Below are 27,795 nucleotides of genomic sequence, written 5' to 3'. Positions count from 1 at the left end.
TGTGCATGCAAAACAAATTTCTTTGTAGAGGGGTCTAAATACAGCACAAACATCATTTTCCAAAAGACCAAATGAGTGAAAAAGTATATTTTAACAAAACGCATATATATATATATATAAATATACTTTTCACTTTTTTGGTCTTTTGGAAAATGTTGTTTGTGCTGTATTTAGACCCCTCTACCAAGAAATTTGTTTTACATGCACACGTATAAAAATTGCGGTCTTTATCCAACGCAATCATAGGTTTGAACGTTGTTTTCATGTGTATGGTAATTCACATTATCATCCTTTACGACAGACAAAATAGCTGATCTGAAAGGTACACCATCTACTTGCAACTATACATCATGTACTGTGTTACAACCCTAGATAAAGCCGACGAGGAAAGGCATCACATCGACCACCGAAAGCTATATTTTTATGTAGCCTAGGTGGTCGAGTGGGCTAGGGCGCTGCACACGGTGCAGGCGATGTTGCCACGATGTCACAGACGCAAGGGTTCGAATCCCGCTGAGGGAAGAACAAAAAATGGGCTAACGCAAATTTGCAGATTTAACATTGTTGGGCTAAACTTGAGACGAATTATATATATATTATGGTGTTAGCCCTGTGTAACCACGTGTTATCCGATTGAGAAAGTTTGTCATAAAGTTGTCACATGTTTAGACGTGTTTATGTTTATATATATATATATATATATATATATACAAGTCTAAATTTAAAACAACGTTCAAACCTATGATTGCGTTGGATAAAAAGCGCAATTTTTATACGTGCGCATGCAAAACAAATTTCTTGTTAGAGGGGTCTAAATACAGCACAAACAACATTTTCCAAAAGACCAAAAAAGTGAAAAAGTATATTTTAACAAAACGCATTTGACTAACAGGTCGAACAACAAATGTTCTTAAACCCTGCTGACTGCCATAGGCGATTGCCAAATAAACGGATCACCGATGTAATAAATGGATCTTAATTATAAATTAAATACTAGACAGAAAACAATAAACTTGCGGAAAAGATGGTATACCGCAAACAAAAGGTGCAAAGGTTTTTGTACAACATATCCGGATTTCGACAATAAATGTCTCTTCAGTGATGTTAGGAATCGAAACGGTATTTGGAAAGCCATACAATTTACCTCAATTTGGGATAGACTCTCCAAATACCGTTTCGGTTCCTAACATCACTGAAGAGACATTTATTGTCGAAATCCGGATATGGTGTACAAAAACCTTTGCACCTTTTGTTTGCGGTATACCATCTTTTCCGCAAGTTTATTGTTTTCTGTCTAGTATTTAATTTATAATTAAGATCCATTTATTACATCGGTGATCCGTTTATTTGGCAATCGCCAATGGCAGTCAGCAGGGTTTAAGATCATTTGTTGTTCGACCTGTTAGTCAAATGCGTTTTGTTAAAATATACTTTTTCACTTTTTTGGTCTTTTGGAAAATGTTGTATATATATATATATATATATATATAATAAAAACTATAACACAATTTTCCATACGTTTCGGCCATTACGGTCTTCTTCATTGGAATAAATTACAACAAATGATGTTGTAATTTATTCCATTGAAGAAGGCCGTAATGGCCGAAACGTATGGAAAATTGTGTTATAGTTTTTATTATACAATCATTCAGAGACTTTATATATCTATACTCATGCTATTGAGATATCGAGACAGCACCGCCTGCACTGTGTATAGCGCTCTAGACCAATTGGCCACCTAGAATTACCTAAAAAATTCAGCTTTCGGTGTCCTAGAGCTACCTTTCCTCGTCAGTAGAATCTAGAGTTATACAACAGTCATACAACATCTACTTATTATTATATTGTACCAATATACTGATTCTTTCACACTTTACAGTCTGATCGCTATAAAATGGATTATATTGAATATGTAGAAACATCACTTAGATATGTTAGAGCGCCATCAAAAAGGTTACTGTTATCAAATTATATCTCGGTCGGGAGTAACAGAATATAACCCAACAATATGATATCTGTACATCCTTATTTGAGATCTTATTTTAATGGCGAACTCTGTTTCTTTGTACTCTTATATCCTGGGACTATTATACTAACATACAATATATTATGTCCCAGTTATATCGTATCAGTATATTTCAGGATCAAATAAAATTCAACCAGTGATCGAGTGGTAAGTTTAATGTTTCGAGGAAACATTAAAGTGATTCTCAAATTTCTGTTTTGAAATAGATATGTTGAACTGCTTAGGCAGCGTATATAAAGATGAATGTATGTCTGTGACTTTTCAAAATTTTACGAATGTTTGTTGTATAACATTATTTCGATGAATATCATATATATAACACAAATATAACATACTGTCCCTGTTGGGAAGGGGAAGAAATGTTGACTTGTAATATGCCACCTACGGATTCCTCAATTGTTCTTTGTCGTTCAGAGAGTGTGGCAATCGCCCTTCACTGGACATCAAATTTAACGTCCATATTCCGACCGGACGTGGCTGAGTATTTATACATCCCGCAAACACAAACGGATGCCCCACTTCAGCAAGGGATTTACTGCCGGACGGGAGTGTCCAGGATTGATCATTTTTCCGTACCCCAGTCAACCATTTTGGTTTTATTATTTTGAATGACTATTCATTCAAAATCCATTCAAAAAATACCAGCCCAACATAACAGCTCAAACCAACAATTCAAACAAAGCTGTTATTTAATAAAAGACACGAAAAAGGAAATATTTGATCATGCGTTTTTGATGCATATTTTGCGACAAAACTGAATTCAATTTTAATGCACATTTTGAGTAACAATTTAATTATATAATTATGAAATCGATTATAACCATGTAAAAATGTGTTCATTGTTTTTCAGTTTCATTACCTTTTACCTCAAAACATCACTCCACACAAACACGAATAATTATCATATACATTTTCCCTGTCATATTAACATACAAATGCAAATAACCTTATGCGCTACATATTCCTTACAAGCGCCATACATTATTTTTTTCGTTCGTTATTTAATATGTTCTCGTTAGATGTTCTTTAGCGGAATATATAGCCGTGGGGGTAAAGTCAAGTCCATATTCATCTTTAACATTGACTGTCAGAAAAACAACTACCAGATAATAAATTACATCGTGTCGTCCATCTGACAAAACTTGTAGTCACACTGTGTTTTCTTACTACAATAAAGACACAAAAGGTTACAAATACATACGGAAAATAATCAATTCCATAATAAAAAACTTTACAGTTATAGTGGGTGAATTGTGAGTAATTACTATGTTACAATGCTGTAAACGTTCGGAATCAACTCTCTATTGTGTGTATGTGGACCGTTTTTTGTTTGGAAGATGTGTTGTAACTAAATGATCGTCAAGTGTGGATATATTGTAACATGGTTAGAATAAGTGGAGTCACACGGCGTTTGTCTAAGAAAATTCGATGGATTGTAATTTTTGTATTAACCTGTGTACCGTTTATAATTCTTATATCCTCTGGTGAGTATATTAAATCATCACCCGACCTTAATTCTATAATGGCTTATTTATCATATATCTGAGCAAAACATTATTATACTGTGAAAAACCGATTATGTTGTTCTAACTCAAAAGGTTTATGTTTTAATGAATCAAATTCCGTAGAGTTCAAAGAATTAAATTCCGTTGAGTTCACTCTTTATATATATATTTGGTGGAAGAATTGTTCTCCTTTTGATGGTGTATATATTTGAAACAATTTGTCTAAGTTTGGTACGCATGGGAATCTGAAACAAGGTAGGAAATACATATATGCAACTTAAAGCATAAATAGTAAAATGTTTTCGTTAATGTCGGATGGGATTCAAATTTTTTTTAAATGGAGCAAGGGCTTTTTACATTCAGCTAAAAAGTTTCAACGTAAAATTTCCTGCTCTCTGTAGTAATCCATTGTTTTGATTTAAAATGTAATGCATCGTGATTGGACAATTTTCTTCAGTCTATTAAAAACTTTATGGTAATTAAATAAAAAATTCGTCCATTAACCTAAAATGATATTGGTGTTTTTATTTTAAAATAAATAATTGTTTTTCAAGCTTTACATTAATGTATAAGTATGCAAATATATGCAATAGTGTCACATTAGCCATATAACAAACAATAAAAAATATATGGTTAATCATATACATGAACATACCGTGTTATCCGTCCTGCAGATGTGGTGTTGACTTTGTAATGAATGATTTATGTTGACCTAGGTTAAATTAACTGCACTCGAAAACTTTCATGGAAATGAGGAATTATTGCTCTGTCAACCTTCCTTTCATACATGGGGCCAATGTCGGCACATTAAAATATTGCTTTTAATTTAAATGCGTATTTATCTTTTTTTCAAAAAGGCGGTTCAAAAGGGTTTTATTGGATTACATTCGGAACAACGAATTTTGGTAACCTTTTTGTACCTTTTGTTCGATATGAAACTTTTTTCGTTTTTATTTGTAATTAAAAATGACTATTTTGTTTATAAAAAATTATGTATAAATGCGTCGTAGGTCATGGTCTTGAGTTGAGTCTCTGTTGTTTTTATTTGTGTGTGTTCTGTTAGTTTCTAATGTAGTGTTTTGTGAATTTTCTTCTCTTTTTATGTTTTTGCTACAGTCTCTCCTTCTTCGATGTATGATTTGTTTTATTTTTACATCTCCTTGCTTTTAATCTGAAAGTTACTTTATTCACGAGCAACAGACTCGTTTTATTCTTCCGCTGATAAAAAAATATGAGGAGAGTTTGAGTACTTAAAAAAACTGGTTTAAGCCCGCCATCTGTAAATGTACCTGCCCCCATGTAGTCATGAATCTCGTCAATTGTTCTTAATGATTTTCGTCCACCAGGTAATGAAGTACTTTAAAAGCAGGCTTTATGACAGTCTTGAAGCTCTCTGTTTACATAATTCCCACTGTGCATATACTTTGGTTGATCTAAATATTGATAGGCGATGTAGGCAGTTCTCTTTTATAGAAATCTCTACTTACTCTTGATCTTGTCTTGTTTGGTTGTTGTCTCATTTATATATACCAGACATTTGTCTTTGTTAAAACATAAATATTGTTCAGGTTCTGCTTTATATTGTAAACATTATTCTTCTGCATGTATAAGTATAAGGATTTTGTATTTTTCAAAAGATTACCCGCCTGTATAATACCAAATAATTAATGAGAAGTTGATGAACGTGAACACACCACACCGTTCATTTCATTGGGACCAAATAGTTCCCTGATGTAGTTTTATGAAAATTCTTATTCAACAGTGTGTTCCTAAACAAGAAATTACTTTTAGTACAACAAAAAATAAGCTTAATTGTTGTTATTTTCTGTGTCATTTGGTCTCTTGTGTAGAGTTGTCTCATTGGCAATCATACCACATCTTCTTTTTTATATCAATATTTTACAAAGACATATTTATAATTACAAATCTTCAAAACATGGCCCTTTGTGACTGACAATAGGCATGTTAAGAGCATATAGAATAATAAGAAACATACGTAGTATCAAAAGTGGGTGGAACAAACAAAATAATAACATTCTTGTATTAAATTATTAGATTTTGTGACAATACAAAGGTGTCATAAAAAAGACACGTAGATTTTTTTAGGACAAAAAAACAACAATATGTCATCGAGACAAATTCTTATGATAGGTATGGAACCAAAAAAAAAAAAAGGAAAAAGAAAAAATATTATTGACACAGAAAATGTTTCAAAGAAGTTTCCTGTGTCATATATAAATGGCCACTCAGTCACATTTAAAAATTTTTTTTAACTGTGTTCATATAACGTGTTCATATAAGCACGAGTCGCTTATCACAGTCATGATTCCGGTTCATAAACTATTTATTATATTTTCAAACACAAAAAAGGTTAACGGTGGACTGTGAGGCAAATATAGTTTTTGTTCTTGTAAATAATCGATTAATTATTCATGTCAAACTGTCATCAAGTTTAAATAATTATTATTTAATATATAAATATGTTCCGTGAAGCGACAAATGACAACATAATAAATCAGTACACATAACCCTTAATACAATAATTGTTTTATTTTCAAACCTCGAGAAATGTACAAACACATTATGAAATTCTCGACATAGTAGTTGAATTAAAAAAATGTATCGTAGTCAATACTAGAAAACCACACTTTATTTCAAATTTGGTATAACAATATACAGTTTAAATTGAAAAGCAAAAAACCAATCAATTGTTATCATTGTAAATTTATTATTTTTTACTTTCAAAATTTAAAAGAACGAATGGACGATGAATCAAAAACATAGACAACTTTAATTTTTTTTTTAAATTAAAGTTCAAAATATTACTGATTATCGATATTTGAGATTTCAAATTTGAAATATTCAATCAGGACAAAACCTGCCAGAGGTCAGTCTGTATGTTCAAAATTCTTCATTACAAAGACCAAACTAACACCAAATGATATGGAATGGTACTAACGTTATTAGCTCAGTCAAGGATGTCAGTATCAGTTTGAATAAGTTTCATTGTCAATTGTGTATACTACGTACACATAAACTGATATGATAGTGTATTGTAAGCCGCCATGTCGAACTTTTAAATGTTTTATGATTTATTTTTCACTTTCGTTTTTTTTTACTATTATTTTTTTTTCTAGTATGATGGCTTCACTTTCACTATAGCACAAATGTGCAGTTATTTGAAGCACGTTTTCCGTATAGTTAAAAGTTTACAAATCTTGAACCGGTCGAAATTTGCAATTTTCAAGATTCACAGTCATTTAATACCCTGACGAGTTGATACTGAAAATGAATAATGTACAGTTTACCAGGACAGCACACATGACAAATTTAAACCAATTATACAGAAAAAGAAACATAGTTATGCATAATACTTCAGGCTACTATTTTACTTTGAAAAGATCGTCAATTAAATGGACTTGTTTCCTTGTGTACTAGGATAGAACAATGTATAATTTTATTTTAGATTCTTAAGATGCCATGTTTTACGGAAGTGAGTTATTTATCTCAAGTTTTTAGAGCTAAAACAACTTGAAAGAATTTTCGATTTTTTTTTCTAAATGAAAGGCATTATATCTCGTCTCACTATTTTTAATATATACCACCTTTGATAAGTATTTAGTATGACGATAAATTTTCACTTCTGTTCTCATACTATGAACAACAAATTTATTTATTTTGTATAAAATATTTCCGTACTCCATGTACTCCTTACAACAAAATTATTTGTATTTACCTGTGTACGTTATTTATTTAACGGAATTTTGTCCAAGGTTATAGTTGTCTTTCTGATATTGTTTTACATCTCACCCCCCTTTTTTTAATTAATTTTGTATTTACATTGTGTCATAGATCAAATTTATTCGTTCAGTGTATGTTTACTTGTTTTTGTTAATATGTCTTTTGATTGAGTTAATCCATTTCAATTGATATTTTACAGTGTGTCTTTCTATGTTGTGATGTTACATTATCATTTTAGGTTAGGGTGAAGGTTGGCGCCTGTTAAAAGTTTAAACCCGCTGCACTTGTTTGTACCTGTCCTAAGTCAGGAACCTGTTATTCAGCGGTTGTCGTTTGTTGGTGTGGTTCATAAGTGTTTCTCGTTTCTTGTTTTTTATATAGATTAGACCGTTGGTTTTCCTGTTTGAATGGTTTTACATTAGTCATTTTTGGGGCCCTTTATAGCTTGCTGTTCAGTGTGAGCCAAGGCTCCGTGTTGAAGGCCGTACTATGACCTATAATGGTTTACTTTTACAAACTGTGACTTGGATGGAGAGTTGTCTCATTGGCACTCATACCACATCTTCTTATATCTATTATATAGACAATAAAACAAATTATTTCTTATCAATTCAATTTTTATAACAAATAGTCTGCATGACATCATTTGTTCAGAAACCACAAAATTTCATCCGACTTTTTTCCTTCAAAACCCCGAATTTCAAATTTAGATATTAATTCAATATGATTAAAATACATATCCTGTGTTCAAGCTTTGCCTTGTAAGCAAACCTTGAACACATGATCTATGTTTTAATCAGATTTGTTATCAACTGACAATTATAGATAGTATGGGGTGATATGTCATAAGATGTTTTCACATTGTTTTATAGATGGTACTTCATATCTTTATGAATGAACTTCAAAGTCTGTAAAACATAATGGATAAGTTATACCGACCGGTAAACAATTTGTCGAGTCATCTTTCTGGGATAACTTCGTTGTAATATCCAGAAACCAACCAAAGATAATTGTAACAAGGGATTTGTCTACACTCACTCAAAAGTTATTTTTCACTTTATATATTTACTAAAGGTACTGTATGTTGTACTTTATCATATTAGTTATGGACCTTTTTAACCAATATTTTAATTTACTTAGAAAGATAGTTGGTTGAAATTCTTATGAAAATGTGGGTGTATATCAATAAGGCAGCAACCAACGACATCTAGAGGTCAATACACGATGTGTATAATGTAATGGGTTTGTAAGATACTAAGAAGATGACCATTTAATATTCTGGGGGGCCAGGAGGGTCTTTTTTTGACAGGATAGTCATTTACATAATTTGCGAAACTCTCTTATTTTTATTTATTTTCATTTTTGTACATATGCTATCTTGCATTTTGTTGGATAAACTATTCATTTTCATTCTGTTTGTGCAAGGTTATTTATTTTTAGTTCTCAACAGGCAGACTATTCATTTTCAAAAACCTCCTGTCCCTTCCCCGAATATTATATGGTCGTCTCCTAACTAGAAAATAGTTAAATTTTACAATAAGACTTGCACACCAAAAAATTAATTCTTCGTGATTTATTTGTTCTTTGCCTCAATAATTAGGACATTATATTTTCATCTTCTTTTCTTGTCTATGTAAAATAGCGACCACTGCTTAACAGTTCATAATATTAAGCTCATAACATTTTTTTTAGGAATAAAACATGCCAACTTTTTTGCATGTATATATGTTGCACTTTGCAAATATTGCTGATTCATAAACTACGCCTCTTTTAAGGAGATACTTATTCATAGATATTTGGTTTGATAAACTTCTCTTTCCCAGGTCCATGTTTAATCTCCTAGACACAAAATTTATGAATTTTACCGTATCAATACAGTTGGATAGCGGTAAAATTAAATTCTCATGAAGATTCAAAGTAAAGGGAGAGGTAGTATAGAATTTTAGTACAAGCTTAAACTCTAAGAAGTTCGAGCTATATAAATGTTGAACAAATGCCGCACAACCCATGTTTTACCTATGCAAACAAATGTAGTGACCTGCTATATTCAAGTTCACAATATTAGGTATAAAAGAAGATTATATGAAAAATTGCATGTCTATATTTATAAAATGCGACCTAAATTATCTTGTATATCGAAATTTCGGTCTGTCAACATGAATTGTATGTAAAGTACAACTAAATGCATGCTCATTAACGGAAGCATTTTATCAAAACAACAAAATAAAATATTTAAAACTGACACAGATAACATATGTCGTTAAGAAATAAACATAAATTTTAGCGATGAATGATGTTATGATAATGCACCTGAAAATGACAACTTATGTACGTGCTAGACAGTAAAGCATGTTTGTGCATTATGCTGCTCAATGTGAGATGACAACGTACACAAACATTCCGCTATAATTAACATAAAACATTTCAAAACATATACAAGTCAAATATCTCTGTAGGAAAAAAAACCTTTATTATAAGAAATGCAGTATTTTTATATCTTTGCTGGTTTGAATGAAAATAGTAAAATGAATATAAAGAGACAACAGTAGTTTGACAATGTTCAAATCTCGTAAAATTATTTTGAATATACAAACACAGAGGAAACCAAAACCTCCAAAAAGATCTAGACCAATTCTCCTGTTCAGCATGCATCGTCCGCAAAGCCAATACAGGCTGTACAAAATGTCAAAATAAAATCTTGGACACAATTGGTAAATGTCCATATCAGAGGACTATTTTGATGTCTTTAAAAGCAGGAATATGAAAGAATTGAAGGCTTATTTTGTCAGTTTATTGACGTAAAAAAGCGTGTTCGAAGCACACGGTCAACTCTATTACAATCCTATAAAATTACAAACAGAAGCATTCAATTCTATTAATTATAATTTCATGGTTATAACATAAAATAATTTTAATGTAAGCTTGATTCAACTTTTAGTGTCATGGTTATAGCATAAAAATGTAAATCTAAGCTTGATTCAACTCTTGTTTTCATCATTAAAGCATAAGAAAGAAATTATGCGCTTGATTCAACTGTTAATATTTTATGGTTATAGAATAAAATGTAATTATAAGAATTGAATTCTTCTATTTTGAAATATATGGACTTCATTTCGTTTGTTTTCTGTATGCATTTGTTACAACGTTGTCATTTAGATGCTCAGTTTGATAGGGAAATAAAACATAATTTTTGTCTGTCAATCAAATTTGTGAAATATATTTAATGTAATTATAGTGCAATAAAAGCGTACATGTATCTTCAAGAATACTTATAAATAAAACAATAGAAAAAACCATATATCTCAAAAGGCAGGGATGACAAATTACTAACGAACAATGCATCACAATGTGACTATTTAAAAAGTTTTTAGAATAAAAACATGAACATTTAACATTGATAAATTGCACAATATAAATTGTAAAAGGTCTTAACAGACATCATTTTCATTTCTAATTATTACAAATAAGTTTAGATAGCGTGACAGACCATAAAAGAAGCATTGTAAATCAGTGTTAGTAATATGATGACGATGGATGGCTGCTTTACGTCGAGCGGCAAATTAATATGCATATTCAGGACGAGAACATGTTAATGTAATATGAATATTTACCCTGCTTTGTGCTAGACCGACACGCTGAGTCGAATTTTTAACGCGCTAGTTCACAAGGTAACAGTCCGCAGGAAGACATGTGACCTTACCCGGACACATTATTCGGACTCCGAGCCGACCAGTCTTTGATCTTACTCCTTAATGCCGCATGCTTAGCGGGGAAGCAGCAAATACCAATTTTAAAGTCTTTTGTTTGACCCCGCCGCGGTTGGAACTCACAACCTCCCGCACTCGAGGCGAACACACTACCACGGTGTTAGTAATAAATAAAGGATGTGAAGTAAGGTAAAATGAGGAAATATCGCATATTAAAGAACCATATGAAACTGGTTTTTTTTGGGGGGGTTTTACCAGGTGTTGAGATAGTTGATTTGAACTTTTATATAACAATTCAATACCCGACATAAAAGTAAAAAAGAAAATGTTCGATTAGAATAAAGATAGTTCCTGGTCTGTACGATGAGAATGATAATGTTACTTCCTATTTACGAACAGATTAGGGGTTAATACTGTCCTATACGATAAGAATAAAGTTAACATTTTATGTACGAACAAATTAGGGGTTATTACTGTCCTATACGATAAGAATAATGTTATCTCCTGATGTACGAACTCTGTACCATTAGAATAAGGTTAAATCCTATAAATGTACGAACAGATTAAAGGTTATTCCTGTCCTGTACGATAAGCATAAGGTTAAATTCTATAATACGAACATATTAGGGGTTATTCTGTACCATAAGAATAAGGTTAAATCCTAATGCACGAACAGATTAGGGGTTATTCCTGTCCTGTACGATAATAATAAGGTTAAATCCTAATGTACGAACAGATTAGGTGTTATTCATGTCCTGTGCGATAATAATAAGGTTATCTCCTGACGTACGAACATCTTAAGGGTTGTTCTTTACCATAAGAATAAGGTTAAATCTTAATGTACGAACGGATTCGGGGTTATTCCAGTCCTGTCCTTTACGATGAGAATAAGGTTATCTCCTGATGTACGAAAAGACAAGGGGTTATTCTGTACGATAAGAATAGCGGTAGTTCCCGATTTTTTAAAAGTTATGTTAAGCTTCGATTGCAAAGTCTGATGCCTTGTATAACTTTTCATTCATCCAAAACAAAATAAAACATATATACCAATATTAATTGTTTTTTTATCCCGAAATAAAAGCCTTTGTTTTCAGAAAAATTATTTCGTCATACATGTGATTATGAAATGAAGATGTTGGTTCCATATATATGAAATTATGTCCATTTCATAGTCCAACTAATTACCTTGTGTCCTCAAAAAGTAAACCATAGCAATACTATGATGTGGAAATAAGCCAAATAAAACACATATCCTGGTTCACCATAGTACCACCACAAGGTGAAGATAAAGCCAAATAAAACACGTATCCCGGTACAACATAGTACCACCACAAGATAAAACCAAATAAAACACACACCCCGGTACACCATTGTACCATCACAAGGTAAAGATAGAACCAAATAAAACACATATCCGGTACACCATAGTACCATCACAAGGTGAAAATAAAACCAAATAAAACACATATCCCGGTACACCATAGGATCACCACAAGGTGAAGATAAAACCAAATAAAACACATATCCCGGTACACCATAGTACCATCACAAGGTGAAGATAAAACCAAATAAAACACATATCCCGGTAGACCATTGTACCACCACAAGGTAAAGATAAAACCAAAATAAAACACACACCCCTGTACACCATAGTTTCACCACAAGTTAAAGAAAAATCCAATCATTAAAACACACACTCCGGTACACCATAGTACCTTCACAAGGTGAAGATAAAACCAAATAAAACACACACCCCGGTACACCATAGTACCACCACAAGGTAAAGATAAAACCAAATAAAACACACACTCCGGTCTACCATAGTACCACCACAAGGTGAAGATAAAACCAAATAAAACACACACCCCTGTACACCATAGTGCCACTACAAGGTAAATATAAAACAAACAAAAAAACACACATCCCGGTACACCATAGTACCACCTCAAGGTTAAGATAAAGCAAAAAAAAAACAAATATCAATGTACACCAAAGCAATGCCATAAAGTGCAGATGAAGCTAGATACAACGCACACCCCGGGACATCATACTGACACCATTAGATGAAAATAAAGCCAAGTTAAACACACATCAATGTACACCATAGCAATACCATAAGAGGGAAAAACTTAAATAAGATACACATCTCATACGCTTTAGCAGTACACTAAGGTGAATATAAAGCCAACTAAAACACAACTCCATACACTGTAGCAATACCACAAGGTGGGGAAATCACCAAACTAAAACACACATCAATGTACGTCATAGCAACACTATAAGGTGGCAATAAAGCCAACAAAAAAAAATACATCTCCCATACTCCAAAGCAACACCATAATGTGAAGATAAAAGCCTAATGCAACGCTCAGCCCGGTACATCATAGCAATACCATTAGGTGAAGATAAAAAAAACTAATACAACGATCAACCCGGTACATCAAAGTAATACCATCAGGTGTAGATAAAAACCTTATACAACGCCCAATCCAGTACATCACAGCAACAGCATTAGGCGAAGATAAAGCCAAACATAATACACATCAATGTACATCATAGCAATACTATAAGGTGGCAATAAAGCCAACAACACAAAGAAAACCATCCCCAATACACCAAAGCAACACCATAATGTGAAGATAAAAGCAGAATGCAACGCTCAGCCCAGTACATCATAGCAATACCATTAGGTGAAGATAAAAACACTAGTACAACACCCAACCCGGTACATCAAAGCAATACCATCAGGTGGAGATAAAAACCTAATATAACGCCCAACCCGGTACATCATATCGACATCACCAGGTGAAGATGAAGCCAAATAAAATACACACCAATGTACACCATAGCAATATCATAACGTGAAAATAAAAGCTAATGCAACGCTCAACCCTGTACACCATAACAATACCATTAGGTGAAAAACACACAACCCCATACACTATTGCAAGACCATAAGTTGAAATTAAACCCAAATAAAAAACACACCCCATATACTTTTGCTTTATCATAAGTTAAAGATGAATCCAAATAAAATACTCATCAATGTACACCATTGCAAGACCATAAGTTGAAGATGAATCCAAATAAAACACACACCACATACACTATTGCAATACCATGAGTTGAAGATGAATTCAAATAAAACACACATCCCAAACACGATTGCAATACCATAAGGTGAATTTAAAGCCAACTAAAAAACACATCAAAACAGCAATACCAGAATTTGAAGACAAAGCTAACTTAAACACACATCCAATACACTTTAGAAATACCAGAAGTTGAAGATGAACCCAAATAAAACACACACCCCATACACTGTTGCAATACCATAAGTTGAAGATGATTCCATATTAAACACACATTAATGTACACCATTACAATACCATCAGAAAATAACCCAAATAAAAACACACATCCCCATACACTATTGCGATACCATAAGGTGAGGGTAAAGCCAACTTAAAAACACACAAAAACTATAAAGCAATACCATAGGGTGAAGCAAAAAAAGGCACAAACCCTCCTACACCAACCTGTCATATGATGTTTTCTAGATTACTATTATTTTCAAATTATGACTTCTTCAGAACTATAATGTCACATTGAGAAAATATGAAAATCAATGATTTTGATATATAAAGCAAATGACACTTTTTAACATTAATCTCATGGGATTTAATTATATAACTAGTTCGAGAACATGACCGATTAGTAGAAATTAATAACTTATATTGTGATTTTGTTATCCTGGATGTCTGTAGATTACCGATTCTTGATAAGCTTAAATGCTCATCCTACATTGATCATGCTGATTAAGCAGATTTTATTAGATTTTCTTACCATAAATACAAGAATAATTTTCTCACGTTTTCAAACTAGGGAAATGTAACATTTTAAAGTAAAAACTTTTATATGGGTTGTATTGTTTTAATTTACTCATATAAAATTTAATCTCAGTAAGTAAAATACTAAGAATAAATAGAAGTCATGTTTGCGTGTTTCTCGCAATTGATTTCCGGTGACTGATCTCTTGAATAAGTCCATGTCAGGATAAAAAAATATTTTTATTGGGACTCATTTTCTTTCCATTTGTTGCTCTCAATTGACTAAGTAGAATCATGAAAATGTTGTGTCCTCACCGAAGACCCCACATTGCCTTCCAGTGATTTCATTATTATAACCTATGCATTCAATGGTAAGTAAATTTCCGATTAACAATACGAAAACTGGTGATTAAATAACAACTGGATTTCCTCTTGTTTTGACAAGATCTGTCGTTTTTTGGTTATTTATTTACAGTTGACCGCCGGATATATTATGATTATTGATTAACAAATTTATTTGCCCATTATTTATGTCCTAGTGATTGATATATATATATAAAATTATTGATGGCTTTTGTGTCTGTTTAGCGTATTCTTTTTATCAATCAGAAATTTTATATCTGTTATATTATCATATTGTCGTAGTCTCTTCCGGTTCGACGTAAACAACAACGGAAACACATGTGATACATCCTACATTCAACGAAATGTCAATAGTTCTTTTTCTGTAATTGTATAACACTGCTTACCCTTCTTGAGCAACTGAGATCCCTCTGGTTTTTGGTAAGGTTCGTGTTGCTCAGTCTTTAGTTTTATATGTTGTGTCTGGTATACTTTTGTATGTCTTCTTGAAGTTTTTCTTTCTTTGCCATGGCATTGCCAGTTATTTTTAAACTTAAGAGTTTGATGAAATTCTTTTTGATATCTTTCGTCTCTCTTTTTTAATCATCTTCTTAAAATCGCTACTGCAAGAAAACATTTCAACACCAGTCTTAACCGCCAGTTTGCATAACTTTATAGCAAGTCTTTTTCTTTTTCCCATATATACACATTGGTTATAAACTGTGAGGTCTGTCTTTGGAATACAGTGTGATATTTAAGTCAAACAATGTAGGTAATATCCTTAAACCTAGTTTATAACTGATTTGTAAGAAATCAGTGAGATTAGAAAATTCACGGTTTGTATTTTCACCTTTCTTTTCATACAATTTTTACGCACATTTGTTTGTAAAAAATGCTTTTGTTTGCATTAGGGAAAAGGTTTGGGTAACAAAAAACTTTAATTATTTACGTCTTTTTTAAGTTGACCAAAAAGAAATTTTACAAATGTTTTGTTTCGATGGTCGTTGCAGTCTTCACGATAAACTTTTAAATCTACATACCCGGAGCTCAATTTTTGGAAAACTTTAGTTAGATTCTATTGGCCTGTAAAGCTGATTTTTACAGGCCCGAAGGCAATTTTACAAGCGTGGGCCGCTGGACCTGTGGCTGAGTGAAGACTGCCGTCGTTAATGAGTCTTGTGTTGACGAAACGCATCTGGCGTACCAAATTATAAACCTGGAATCTTTGATGAGTTTTTAAAACCATTTGGTCTATACCATGCTGGTGAACGTTTCGTCCCCAATGATATCACCAGCCCAGTAGTCAGTACTTTAATGTTGACATGAAATATCAGTGAAAAAAGCAGGCTCCTAAATAACTGTCCATTAAATCAAGAACTATTAACCTTGGATTGTTGTCTACTTTATTCAGGAGCAAAATGAAAATATCTTTAAACATGTTTTAGAGTTTATCAGAAGGTCGGAGGGATTCAGTATTTTTTTTCATAGTAAAACATGACTACATCCACATCTTCATGTAAGTGAAGCTTTTTTTTTAGGGGGAGGGGGAGGGTTCCTTTTTCTTTTTCTTCTTCTTTTCGCCTTTTTTACTTGTGCCAATTAATAGAAATGTTGAAATAATAATTTATTGTATGGAGAAGACTTCATTTATCAAAATATAATGTGTTTAAACTTAATATCGCTGATTTACTTATTTTCTGCAAATTTACTGTTTATAAGTTGAATTGTTCAGAAGCACTCAGGATTTTCTTCCCCAGATATATTTTCCTTACCCTTCAACTTTGTATTTGATTTGCCTTTCGGTCTAACTGTTTTGATTCGAGCTTGTGTTGACGAAACGCGTGTAGTGTACCAAGTTATAAGCCTGGTATCTTCTTAATTGAGATTTTATAATCTATAATCTATAATTTAGATCTGAACTTATGAATGAAACTGAGTTTGCAAGATGAATTATAATCTGATGAATGAAACTATTCAAAAGAGCCTTAAGATTGACGTATGAATTTTGATGTTTCTGTTTATTGCGATTGATACTTATACCGTGTGATTGTGACTAACGGTTCCTTTCTAGACTGGGCCCGCTATGCTGTAATACCAAATTTTAGATGTCTTTTCATTCCCACCAACGGAATATTTAGTTTGAAGCCCCTTGATTTGTTTATCAAGGGAAGTTGACGTAAAGAGAACACTAACACTTGTCTTTTAATTTCTAGATACAAAATCTCATTCTAGACTATATACAATATTTCAAATCATGGGAAAATATACATATTACACGAAAACATGGAATATAACACATGCTTTTATTTTTAATACCGAAATACTGGGATTGATTTACGAGATTTCCGTTACTTTATCACAAAACGAACATTTTAAATGTACATTTATGGAGCAATTATTCTCGCAAATAGAATATATGTGTTTAGGTATTAACATAATGCCATTTTGTCGTACAGGGATACATCACTGTCCGTTATATTTTAGAATCTAAAAATAATCTCTTTTTGGTAACTGATTGCAGAAAAATGATAAACTATCTGTTTATAAGGAAATTTGAAATGAACCGATCACTACGCTGGAAATCTTACAATATTGAATGTTTAGCAACATGATATTTGAATTATGAATTAATTAAGAACTGGGGATTAATGTATAGAAGACAGCAACCTATCAACAACAAAAAACCAATATGTAAACTTCAAAACTACAGGTTGTCAAATCTTCAGTTACGGACAAGTGACCATACGATATGATTAATTCTATATCAGTTCGAGTCTAAAATATGTTCCACTTGCATCAACCTAAAATTTAGGATGTATATCCTAGTACAAAAAAAATCTAATTGTGAAGTTCCATACGTTGGACAGGCACATCGTCAAAAAATCAACATGTGGTTCGATTGTTCTTAGCTCCTCAATGATTTAAATCCAATTATGATGTCAAATTGATTTCCTCTGTTCTTTTTTTTAATGTGATGTCCCAGTGAAGTCTACTTTGCCGAATGACATCTCCCAAAAAGAACACATTTTTGACATTGAAGAAAAACCTCAAGATGGATCATTGGTATATATTTCCTGAGATAGAATTGTTTTTATACTTTGCCAGAATGTACATTTTTCCATGCTTCTGTCATAATATAAAGTATGGGTCACCGTGCTATTTTTTAAGCTACAAGTCGTGCAAAATGCCGAAATTTGCATAGATTGTTCATGAAAAAACACTTTTTGTGAAGAAAAAAAAGAAATCTATACGATAGAATTCTGAAATAAAACTTGAGAAGATAAGTTTTAAAATATGCTAGTAGAAAGTAAAAGGAAAAAAAATGGTGTCACCGACCTTGTTTTCTGGCTATTTAAAAAATGACTGTAATATTTTTTCTGTCTATTCGAAATAATATCAAAAATGTGGTGCACACTGAATAACCCGCGTAGCGGGTTATTTAAAAGTGTGCACCACATTTTTGAGGTTATTTCGAATAGACAGAAAAAATATTACAGTCATTCCATATAATTTAATTTTAAATTCCATTTTTAAGGAGTAAATCATGAAAAAACGTTGATGACGTCACGGTCACCTGACAAAACTATGTCTATGAGCTGATAAGCAACAAAGTTTGAGCCAATCAGAAGACGTGTTACATCCAGAATTAAATTATAAGTTAATATTCAAAATTTCTCTATCATTCTTTTATAAAAAAATTACTATTTGAGTTATCTTCCCTTTAATGGCTAAGTTGACAACTTGATTCGAACAAATAAAAAAAATTGTATTTGATAAATCAGTCTGAATAAAGCAATAAATCGCTTATTTTTCTTTATCCAATAAACAGTTTAACCCATCTCAAAATTTGCAGATTTAAAAAAAGAACTAGACCTATTGTGAACTGCTATTTTACAATCCAAGATGGCGGTATACAGTTAATCTACATTAAGATTAGCTTAAATACATTAGAGAAATCGATTCTATCTCAGTATTTCGTGGAATACGATAAATCACCAACACTCGACATATGATTTTAAATATTCAAAAAGGCTCGATGTGCTCTGCTTTTGAAATTTGAAAATTTAAATGTGACAGTCTTGAGTGGAGAAATATCGTATCACACTCGATGCAGTAATTTGATTGCGATCCGATCCATGCGATGTTTGCATTTGCGCCAATCAGCATTATATTTGCGCCAAAAATAATTTCCATTGTGCTTATTTTCTTCATTTGCGCAAATAACAATTATGCCATTTGCGCCCAATTACAGTTACAGGTAAACAGTTATGAGTAACATAAGTTGAATTTAATTTATTGACATGATTACAGAAAATATCCAGTCTGCCATCTGTCCTTTGCTCACCACGGGCGATGGAAGTGGGATTTCGAGCATGATAAATTTTATTTTTTATCTTAAACTATTTTCATCACACTTTTTCTATGGAATAAGAACACACTTTGATGTCATAGGCGCATTTACATAAGTCCGTCCTGACACCTTATTTGAAAGTTCCATCAACGAATATTTCTGTTATATCATTGCACAAGCATTCCAAATTAACATGGCACGAAAAAAAAATATTAACGCTGTCAAGGTCATATATCAGTTAAAGTTTTCTGATTTATCAGCATTATAATTGTTATTGCTATTAAGGTAGTTCTAATATCAAAGACTACTTTTGTGAATTACTAAGATGGTTTGAAAACGGAATTAATGCAATATAAACAATGCTTATAAATGCATTGCACACGAACATTTAGTATAACCAAGGATTAGAAATACAACAGAGAGTTGAAACGTCTTCAGAATCCATGTTTTCTAAATAAGCTACTTATCTAGTCAAATAAGTGTTAAAAAGTAACATAAATGTTAAATTAATGTCACGAAAGAAAAGGCATGTTTTGAGCAATTCTTTTGTTATTCAGGGCAATTTTTAATTCTGCATATTCATGGACTATATGTTTTTTCGACTTATTTATCGAGGACAGTACAGTCTCTGACACGTTCGTTTTCACCTCATAATTTATAATAAATACATAGTGTTACGCATTATACATTTTACCTTATATGTTCTGTCAATTGAATAAGAGAAAAATGAAAATACTTATTTTGAAAAGTCTAAAAATATAAATGGTGTTGTAGTGGAGAAAAATTTTAACAATAATATTTCAGCTTCGGTGCCCGAGTGGTCTAAGTAATCCAACTACTGTATCACTAGCCTGTCAACACTAAAGTTGTGAGTTTGAATCCCGCAAGTGCCAGGTGCGTTCGACTCTAATCATAATTGACTAAGTTTTTCAGTTTTTAATACTGAAGGTTGGTTGTCCACTGCAGGTACTCCGACTTCATCTGCCAATCAAAACTGACCGTCGCGAAATAGCCAATAGTGTTGAAAGTTGCGTAAATCACCAATATATCAATCAATCAATCAGTTTCGATATGATCCATTATGCTTAAAACGTTTTATCCTTGCTCATTTCACTTGTGTACTCAATTGAATGTTTATAAAAATATAACAGTAGGAATATGTCAAAATTTGATAAACGATTGGTACAATGAGTTTGAATACAGATTGTCTGTTCAATTATACGGATGAATCAACTTATAAGAAAAAAGGTAAACGCAAACACACAACTGAATACACAAACACACGACATGATCATAAAAGAACTAATGGCCTTAGTTTCTCTTTTTCTTTCAATTAATCAAGCCATTAATTTTTCAGTATATTAATGGACTAAACTTAAAAAGCTTGGTCCTAAAACTAGTAATTTGTGAGGAATTTCATAGTATTCGATCTGTTAAGCAGTCTCGCATTCTAATATGCATGTTGACTGTTATGGAATATCTGTTTCATAGATGACGACGTATATGTTCCATTGTCATAATCACAATCCCGTCCTTTTTTGCCCAATATGACCTACCACAGGGTTTGTACTTACATGAGCAACACGACGGGTGCCACGTGTGGAGCAGGATCTGCTTACCGTTCTGGAGAACCTTATATCACCCCTGGTTTTTGGTTTGATTCGTATTTCTCAGTCTTTAGTTTTCTATGTTATGTTTTGTATACTGTTGTTTGTCTTTTGATCGTTTTTTTTCGTTTTCGTTGCCAGGGCATTGTCAGTTTTATCGACTTATGGGTTTGAATATCCCTTTGATATCTTAATCTCTCTTCTATTATCATTTTCAATTAGAAAACGTTATCCATCTGTATATAAAATATATGGACTATTTTCATTATTTAATATAAAGGTTTTAGCTATATTTTTGAAAAATTGTAAATCAATATCTGTACTAATTTTATAAGATAGCTGTTCATAGTTTCGTTAATGGTATACATTTTTACATAGTATCTGTCATTTCCATAATTTCATACCTTAACTCTTATTGTTTGTTTTACTGCTAAAAGAATCATTAATTTCAACCTGTATGCATATGTACAATTTAAATAAAAAAATAGACCTGTATGCATAAGTACAATTTTAATCAAAAATGAGTCAACTATAAAATAATATTTCTTATTGTCAACATTGATTATGACTTCCTACCTGACAAGCAATTCAAAAATCTTCAATAATGACCCCCCACCCCCAACAACAACAACAACGACAACAACAACAACACACCAAACAACCAACAACAGGCTTTTGGTATATTGATATAAAAACGAGCCTGTTTCCTGTTATGTCACACTTTGTTTCATGTTACCCAAATAAAAGTTTCCGAAAATTTAATTAAAAGTTGTCGTAAACTTATGATACTGCGAAGAACTCCTACCTTTCTAGAATGTAGCAACCATATGGTTATCTCAGTGTCATTTAATGACAGTTAAGTTGCTATCAAACGAAGCCATCTTGACCACTCCTTTACCCGGTTACATTTTATTTTTCAAAACAAAGTTTTAACAACATTTCCACGCTCAACTAAATACGAAATAAATGAACTTATACGATGCATAAAAACCACGTATATGTATGTCTTTAATTACAATCAACACTATTACATCTGCAATAATTCATACATTAATATATGAGGGAAAATTTATACCATTTTCTTTCTTGTGCAGTGAACAAATCCAAGTATGCAGATATTTATCAAAATTACATATCTAGACTATGACCGAGAGTTAAAATCATTCCTCAGTAAAGGAACTAAATATCGTCCCCCGTCAATTATTAATTGGAATGAGTGTCGTAATATCATCCACGACTCACTCCATACTTACTGTTTGAAATGGATAAAACGGGAAAAAGCTGACAAAAAATCTTTGGACTCTTTTTTTAATTCAGTAATGAACATAGTTGATATACGTATTCAACATTTTAAAGAACATTTTACTCTTAACAATAGCCACAATAAACCTATTTCTCGTATCAAACATAAACTAAAAGAACTAGCCAAGGAATTTGTTTTTGTCCCGGCCGATAAAGCTGCTAATAATATTATTATTGTTTGACGTAAATTTTACATTGAGGTTCTGAAAAAAGAAATCACCAATTCACCAACATTCCAACTGACTCCATTTTCAGAAAACGACATCTGTAACAAACATAAACTTTTAGCTACCGCTTTACAAGCAGAACCAAATACAATGAAAGTCCCAACTATGTATTGGCTTCCGAAGCTACACAAAACACCTTACAAATATAGATTCATTTCGTCTTCAAGCCATTGTTCCACTACTAAATTGTCTATTCTTCTTACCAGTACACTTGGTACAATCAAAAACCTGATAATAAATTGTTCAAATAAGGCCTTCGAAAATAGTGGAATTAATTACTTTTGGAGTGTCAAGAACTCGTTGGAAGTACTTGATAAATTACATGCATATATTGGTGATTTTGAATCTGTTCAAAGTTTTGATTTTTCTACCCTATATACCACATTGCCTCACATTCTCATTAAGAAACAATTCACACACCTAATTAAATGGGCATTTAAAAAGTCAGAATGTGAATATATATGTTCAAACTCTTTTAGGTCATTTTTTAGTAGCAATAAACAAAAAAAACTATGTCAATTGGACATGCTTTGATACTATATATGCCCTTGAATTTTTACTAGATAACATTTTTGTTCGCTTTGGAGATTCCGTATATCGTCAGGTTATCGGAATTCCAATGGGGACTAACTGTGCACCACTTATTGCGGACCTTTTTTTGTATTGCTATGAGTTACAATTTATGACAAAAATCAGCAAAGACCCATCGAAACAACATCTGATACACAAATTTAATAATACTTTTAGATATTTGGATGATATTTTGGCTCTCAATAATGATGACTTCAGTATGTATACTAAAGAAATTTATCCTGTTGAACTTACTTTAAATAAAGCTAATACTAACAATGACCACTGCCCTTTCCTCGATCTTGATATCTATATCATTAACGGAAAGCTTAATACTAAAATAGATGATAAAAGAGATGATTTTTCATTTCCTATCGTTAATTATCCATTTTTAGATGGTGACGTTCCCTTGTCACCATCTTACGGTGTTTATATATCTCAACTTGTACGATTCGATCGTGTATGTAACAATGTTTTAAACTTTAACGAGAGAAATTTATGTATTACTGAAAAATTATTACACCAGGTTTTTCGATATCACAAACTAGTCAAAACATTTACTAAATTTTATCATCGGTATAAGGACATCATTCGTAAATATAGCTCAACATGCAGACTTCTTATACGTTCAGGTATTTCACATCCAATTTTTTATGGAAATATTCTTTATAAAGCACAAAAATGTCAGTATTCACCTCTGAAGCTAACAAAACCTTTAAATAGACTTATTAAGAAGGGATATAGTTACGATACTGTTGTCAGGTCATTAAAGATTGCATATTTTGGCGTTAATATTGATTCACTTATAGGGTCTTTGCATCGGAACTAAACACATTTATTTAAAAACCAGTTGTTGGCATGACACGGGTTATGTTCTTCTCATATATGTTATGATGGTATGATACTAAACCCCTAACGGGAAGGATTGTGCCTGATATTCATATGATGAAGACATAATCTTTCAATCAGTTTAATTGAAGTCTGGAGCTGGCATGTCAGTTAACTGCTAGTAGTCTGTTGTTATTTATGTACTATTGTCATTTTGTTTATTTTCTTTGGTTACATCTTCTGACATCAGACTCGGACTTCTCTTGAACTGAATTTTAATGTGCGTATTGTTATGCGTTTATTTTTCTACATTGGCTAGAGGTATAGGGGGAGGGTTGAGATCTCATAAACATGTTTAACCCCGCCGCATTTTTGCGCCTGTCCCAAGTCAGGAGCCTCTAGCCTTTGTTAGTCTTGTATTATTTTTAATTTTAGTTTCTTGTGTACAATTTGGAGTTTAGTATGGCGTTCATTATCACTGAACTAGTACATATATTTGTTTAGGGGCCAGCTGAAGGACGCCTCTGGGTGCGGGAATTTCTCGCTGCATTGAAGACCTGTTGGTGACCTTCTGCTGTTGTCTGTTCTATGGTCGGGTTGTTGTCTCTTTGACACATTCCCCATTTCCATTCTCAATTTTATGATCATAACTTGCTAAAAAACGTGGGTAACAGTATCAAAATGTATAATCATTGGTTGGTAATGTGTTACACCAAATTCAAAGATTGATACGATAATGCGTTTTTTCTTTTTGATTCTTTGTGTCGATTGGTCTGGCGCCCATTTGACGTGACCCTCTTATTCGTCCTTTAATGAATGTATTTTTTATCGATTATTAGTTGCATGGAATTTATAAAAAAAAAAATGTGATAAAAACAAAACCACCTTCAAACACAATACAGTGAATGAAGATAATCATTCAGTTCCTCTATATTCACGTTAGTTTTGCAGTATATAATTAATTGATTGTCTTTTTTAGGTGGCATAACTATGTATGATTCTTCAAACAAAACAGTAATTCAACCAGGATTTCATTCTGATGTAAGTTTTTATATTTAGAAAACTGTGTTTATAAAAAAAACACATAAACACGTTAAAACTTAGTGGCTGTAGATATTTTCTACTGGCGTATGACTTTTCTTACTTTAGTAGACTTGTTGCTGTTTTATTCTTTAAATCATTGATTGCATTCTGAGCTATTCTTTGGCACAGTACCGTAATGCAATTGTCATGATCGGTATATTAGACCAAAATATTTAATCAAAAGATTTGTATTATGAGCCACTGTCGTATAAACGTATCAGGGGAATATATCTACTATAACAAAACATAAGTTTACGGTGCAAAAAAATCAAAACGAAATTTAAAAAATAGCTGCGTTAGCAGTTTTCCTTAAATATACAAATTTTGAATTGTGACAAATGAATCAAACCGAATCGCTCCATTTCATTAAAACAAATGAGAAAAAAATGAATAATCATCAACACACACACAAATATAAACATGTGTAGTATACTTTTTTTACTATAGATTATTGCAATGTTAAAATGGTATTCTATTTTCAACCAAAAGGAAATCGAACACTGAGATAAAATTGAGGAATGTACCTATAATATTAAACCTGCAAAATTTTATTCTTCATTTCAGGAATCGTCATCTTCTATAAAATCCAGATTCACTAAACGTAATCACATTGTCAAGGAAGGATGTCGAACACTCAAACAATACTATATTGCTCAGAATTCAGAAGCGGCAGTCAAAGAACATTTAGTTGTTGATAGGAAAAAAAATATTGTTTATTGTGCCATAGAAAAAATCGGATGTACTTTTTGGAAACGTATATTTCAGATTTTGAGTGGTTGGCGTAATGTGAGTGACCCTTTCAGCATCAAAGGTATACATGCATATGAAGGTTATCAGACAGCCAAACGGTTACCCTTTGACAAAATCCATCAGATTTTAAGACAATCTAAAAAATTTATGTTTGTCCGTGAACCGTTTGAAAGACTAGTCTCAGGGTATGCAGATAAACTGTATTCTCCAAATGCAGCTTATTGGAATTTTATTGGTAGATATATTGTAGCAAACTTTCGTGATAAACCGACAAATCTGAGTTTAGAGTGTGGACATGATATTACGTTTGAAGAATTTGTGAAATATTTCATTTATTCCCAAAATACGAATGAACATAGGGATGCACATTTCGTTCCAAGTTTTGAACACTGCAGGCCATGTGAAATTGAATATGATTATATAGGAAAGATGGAGACTTTCAAAGATGATACGTTTCAAATAATTCAAGAACTCAACCTACAAAATGTGGTAAAATTTACAGATTTCCAAAACGAAACTGACGTTGATGCTATTATTGACACAGTTGATTATGTTTATTCAATGAAGAGAGCTATTGAAAAATGCATGCCATTGCCAATGGCATTATTTCGGTCATTCAGAAAACTTCAAATTCGAGGAATTTTAAGTAAAAACATCAAATTCCCTTATGACACAAGTAAGCAAATGGAGATTCCTCCATTGGAATACAAACGTTTTTTGTTAAAAGCACACGAGAAATCTGGTGATGCTAAACTAAGAAAAAAGAACAGAGAAGAAGCATTTCTTGAAGCTTACAGTAAAATATCTACTATTTTATTGGATAGATTGAAGAAGACATTATTGATAGATACTGTTTTATTTGGATATGAAGAATTGCCAAAGAAAATAACAGATTTAGAAAATAAGACGCCATACAATGAAAACTTTAGATTTTTTACCATGTAGTTTATAAATATTTTAACAGTTGTTGCTCATTTTTAATTATTGAATAAATAATGATTGCTGAAAACTGACGACATGATTTCATATCAGCAGGTATAAATTACTTTGAGCTTATTTTCAGTAAATGTGTGCATTCTTAAATGAGATTTGACATTGTTTATCATTATTATTGTACTTGTGGTTTTTTATATCTATTATACCGTTATTTTAGAGTTAATTTTTTTTTCCTTTACTAATTGTTATTGTTTGTCCTTTAATGTGCATATATTTTTTATTCGTATTTAAATCTGTATTGCAAACGGGGAAAGTTGAGATCTAAAACGAAATCTAGTTAAACACTACATATAGGGTTGTGCTTGTTCCAGGTCAAGAACACTCAGTGGTTGTATAATGACATATATCTATGTCTTTTGTTAATTTTTGAGAAATTTGGTGTTGATGTCAGATATTTGAGAGTTTCTGCTCGGATTTCTATTGGTTATTTCCGTCGTTGGTTTGCAGGCTCATTTGTTAATGCCCAACATTTCCTTATGACATAGTTACAAAAACTCAGAGAATATAAGAAATGTAATACATATCTTTAACAGTGGTTTTTCCAAGTTGAAAAACATGTTTAATTCATTGTTGAATATTGTCATTTTCAGTTCTACGATTGATTTGATTTCAATAGTATATTAAAATATTAAGATATAAACAACACGGATGGTCATGGCCTAATATCTATATCTAAGGTAAACATTTTATTGCTTACTATACTGTAACTAACAAAATTGATAATGGAAACGGGGAATGTGTCAAAGAGTCAACAACCCGACCAAAGAGCAGAAAACAGCCCAAGGCCACCCATGGGCCTTCAACGCAGCAAAAAAAATCACGCACCCGGATGCGGGCTTCAGCTGGGCCCTATATATACAAACATGTGTACTAGTTCAGCGAAAATGTATGTCACACTAAACTCCGAAACATATAAATGAACCAACATTA

At 32.1% G+C, this 27,795-nt stretch overlaps 1 protein-coding gene across 1 annotated transcript; it reads left to right on the top strand.

Moving 5' to 3' along the window:
* Nucleotides 1–2,873: 2,873 nt before the first annotated feature.
* LOC127739458 (carbohydrate sulfotransferase 14-like) lies at nucleotides 2,874–27,023 on the top strand. The gene is made up of 3 exons (XM_052251252.1): nucleotides 2,874–3,510; nucleotides 25,016–25,077; nucleotides 25,684–27,023. The coding sequence occupies exons 1-3, from the start codon at nucleotides 3,408–3,410 to the stop codon at nucleotides 26,812–26,814; spliced, it is 1,296 nt and encodes a 431-aa protein (XP_052107212.1). The 5' UTR covers nucleotides 2,874–3,407; the 3' UTR covers nucleotides 26,815–27,023.
* Nucleotides 27,024–27,795: the final 772 nt, after the last annotated feature.

Source organism: Mytilus californianus, unplaced genomic scaffold, assembly GCF_021869535.1.
Source record: "Mytilus californianus isolate M0D057914Y unplaced genomic scaffold, xbMytCali1.0.p SCAF_4, whole genome shotgun sequence".
NCBI lineage: Eukaryota > Metazoa > Mollusca > Bivalvia > Mytilida > Mytilidae > Mytilus > Mytilus californianus.
Note: the sequence above shows the minus strand (reverse complement) of the source record. Positions and strands in the feature narration are given on the sequence as shown.

Bases quoted from the DNA above. Each gene is read 5' to 3' on its own strand.
- LOC127739458 (XM_052251252.1), top strand. From the start codon at position 3,408: ATGGTTAGAATAAGTGGAGTCACACGGCGTTTGTCTAAGAAAATTCGA. The intron at 3,511-25,015 runs GTGAGTATATTA...TGTCTTTTTTAG, and splicing joins TATAATTCTTATATCCTCTG to GTGGCATAACTATGTATGAT. The intron at 25,078-25,683 runs GTAAGTTTTTAT...TCTTCATTTCAG, and splicing joins AACCAGGATTTCATTCTGAT to GAATCGTCATCTTCTATAAA.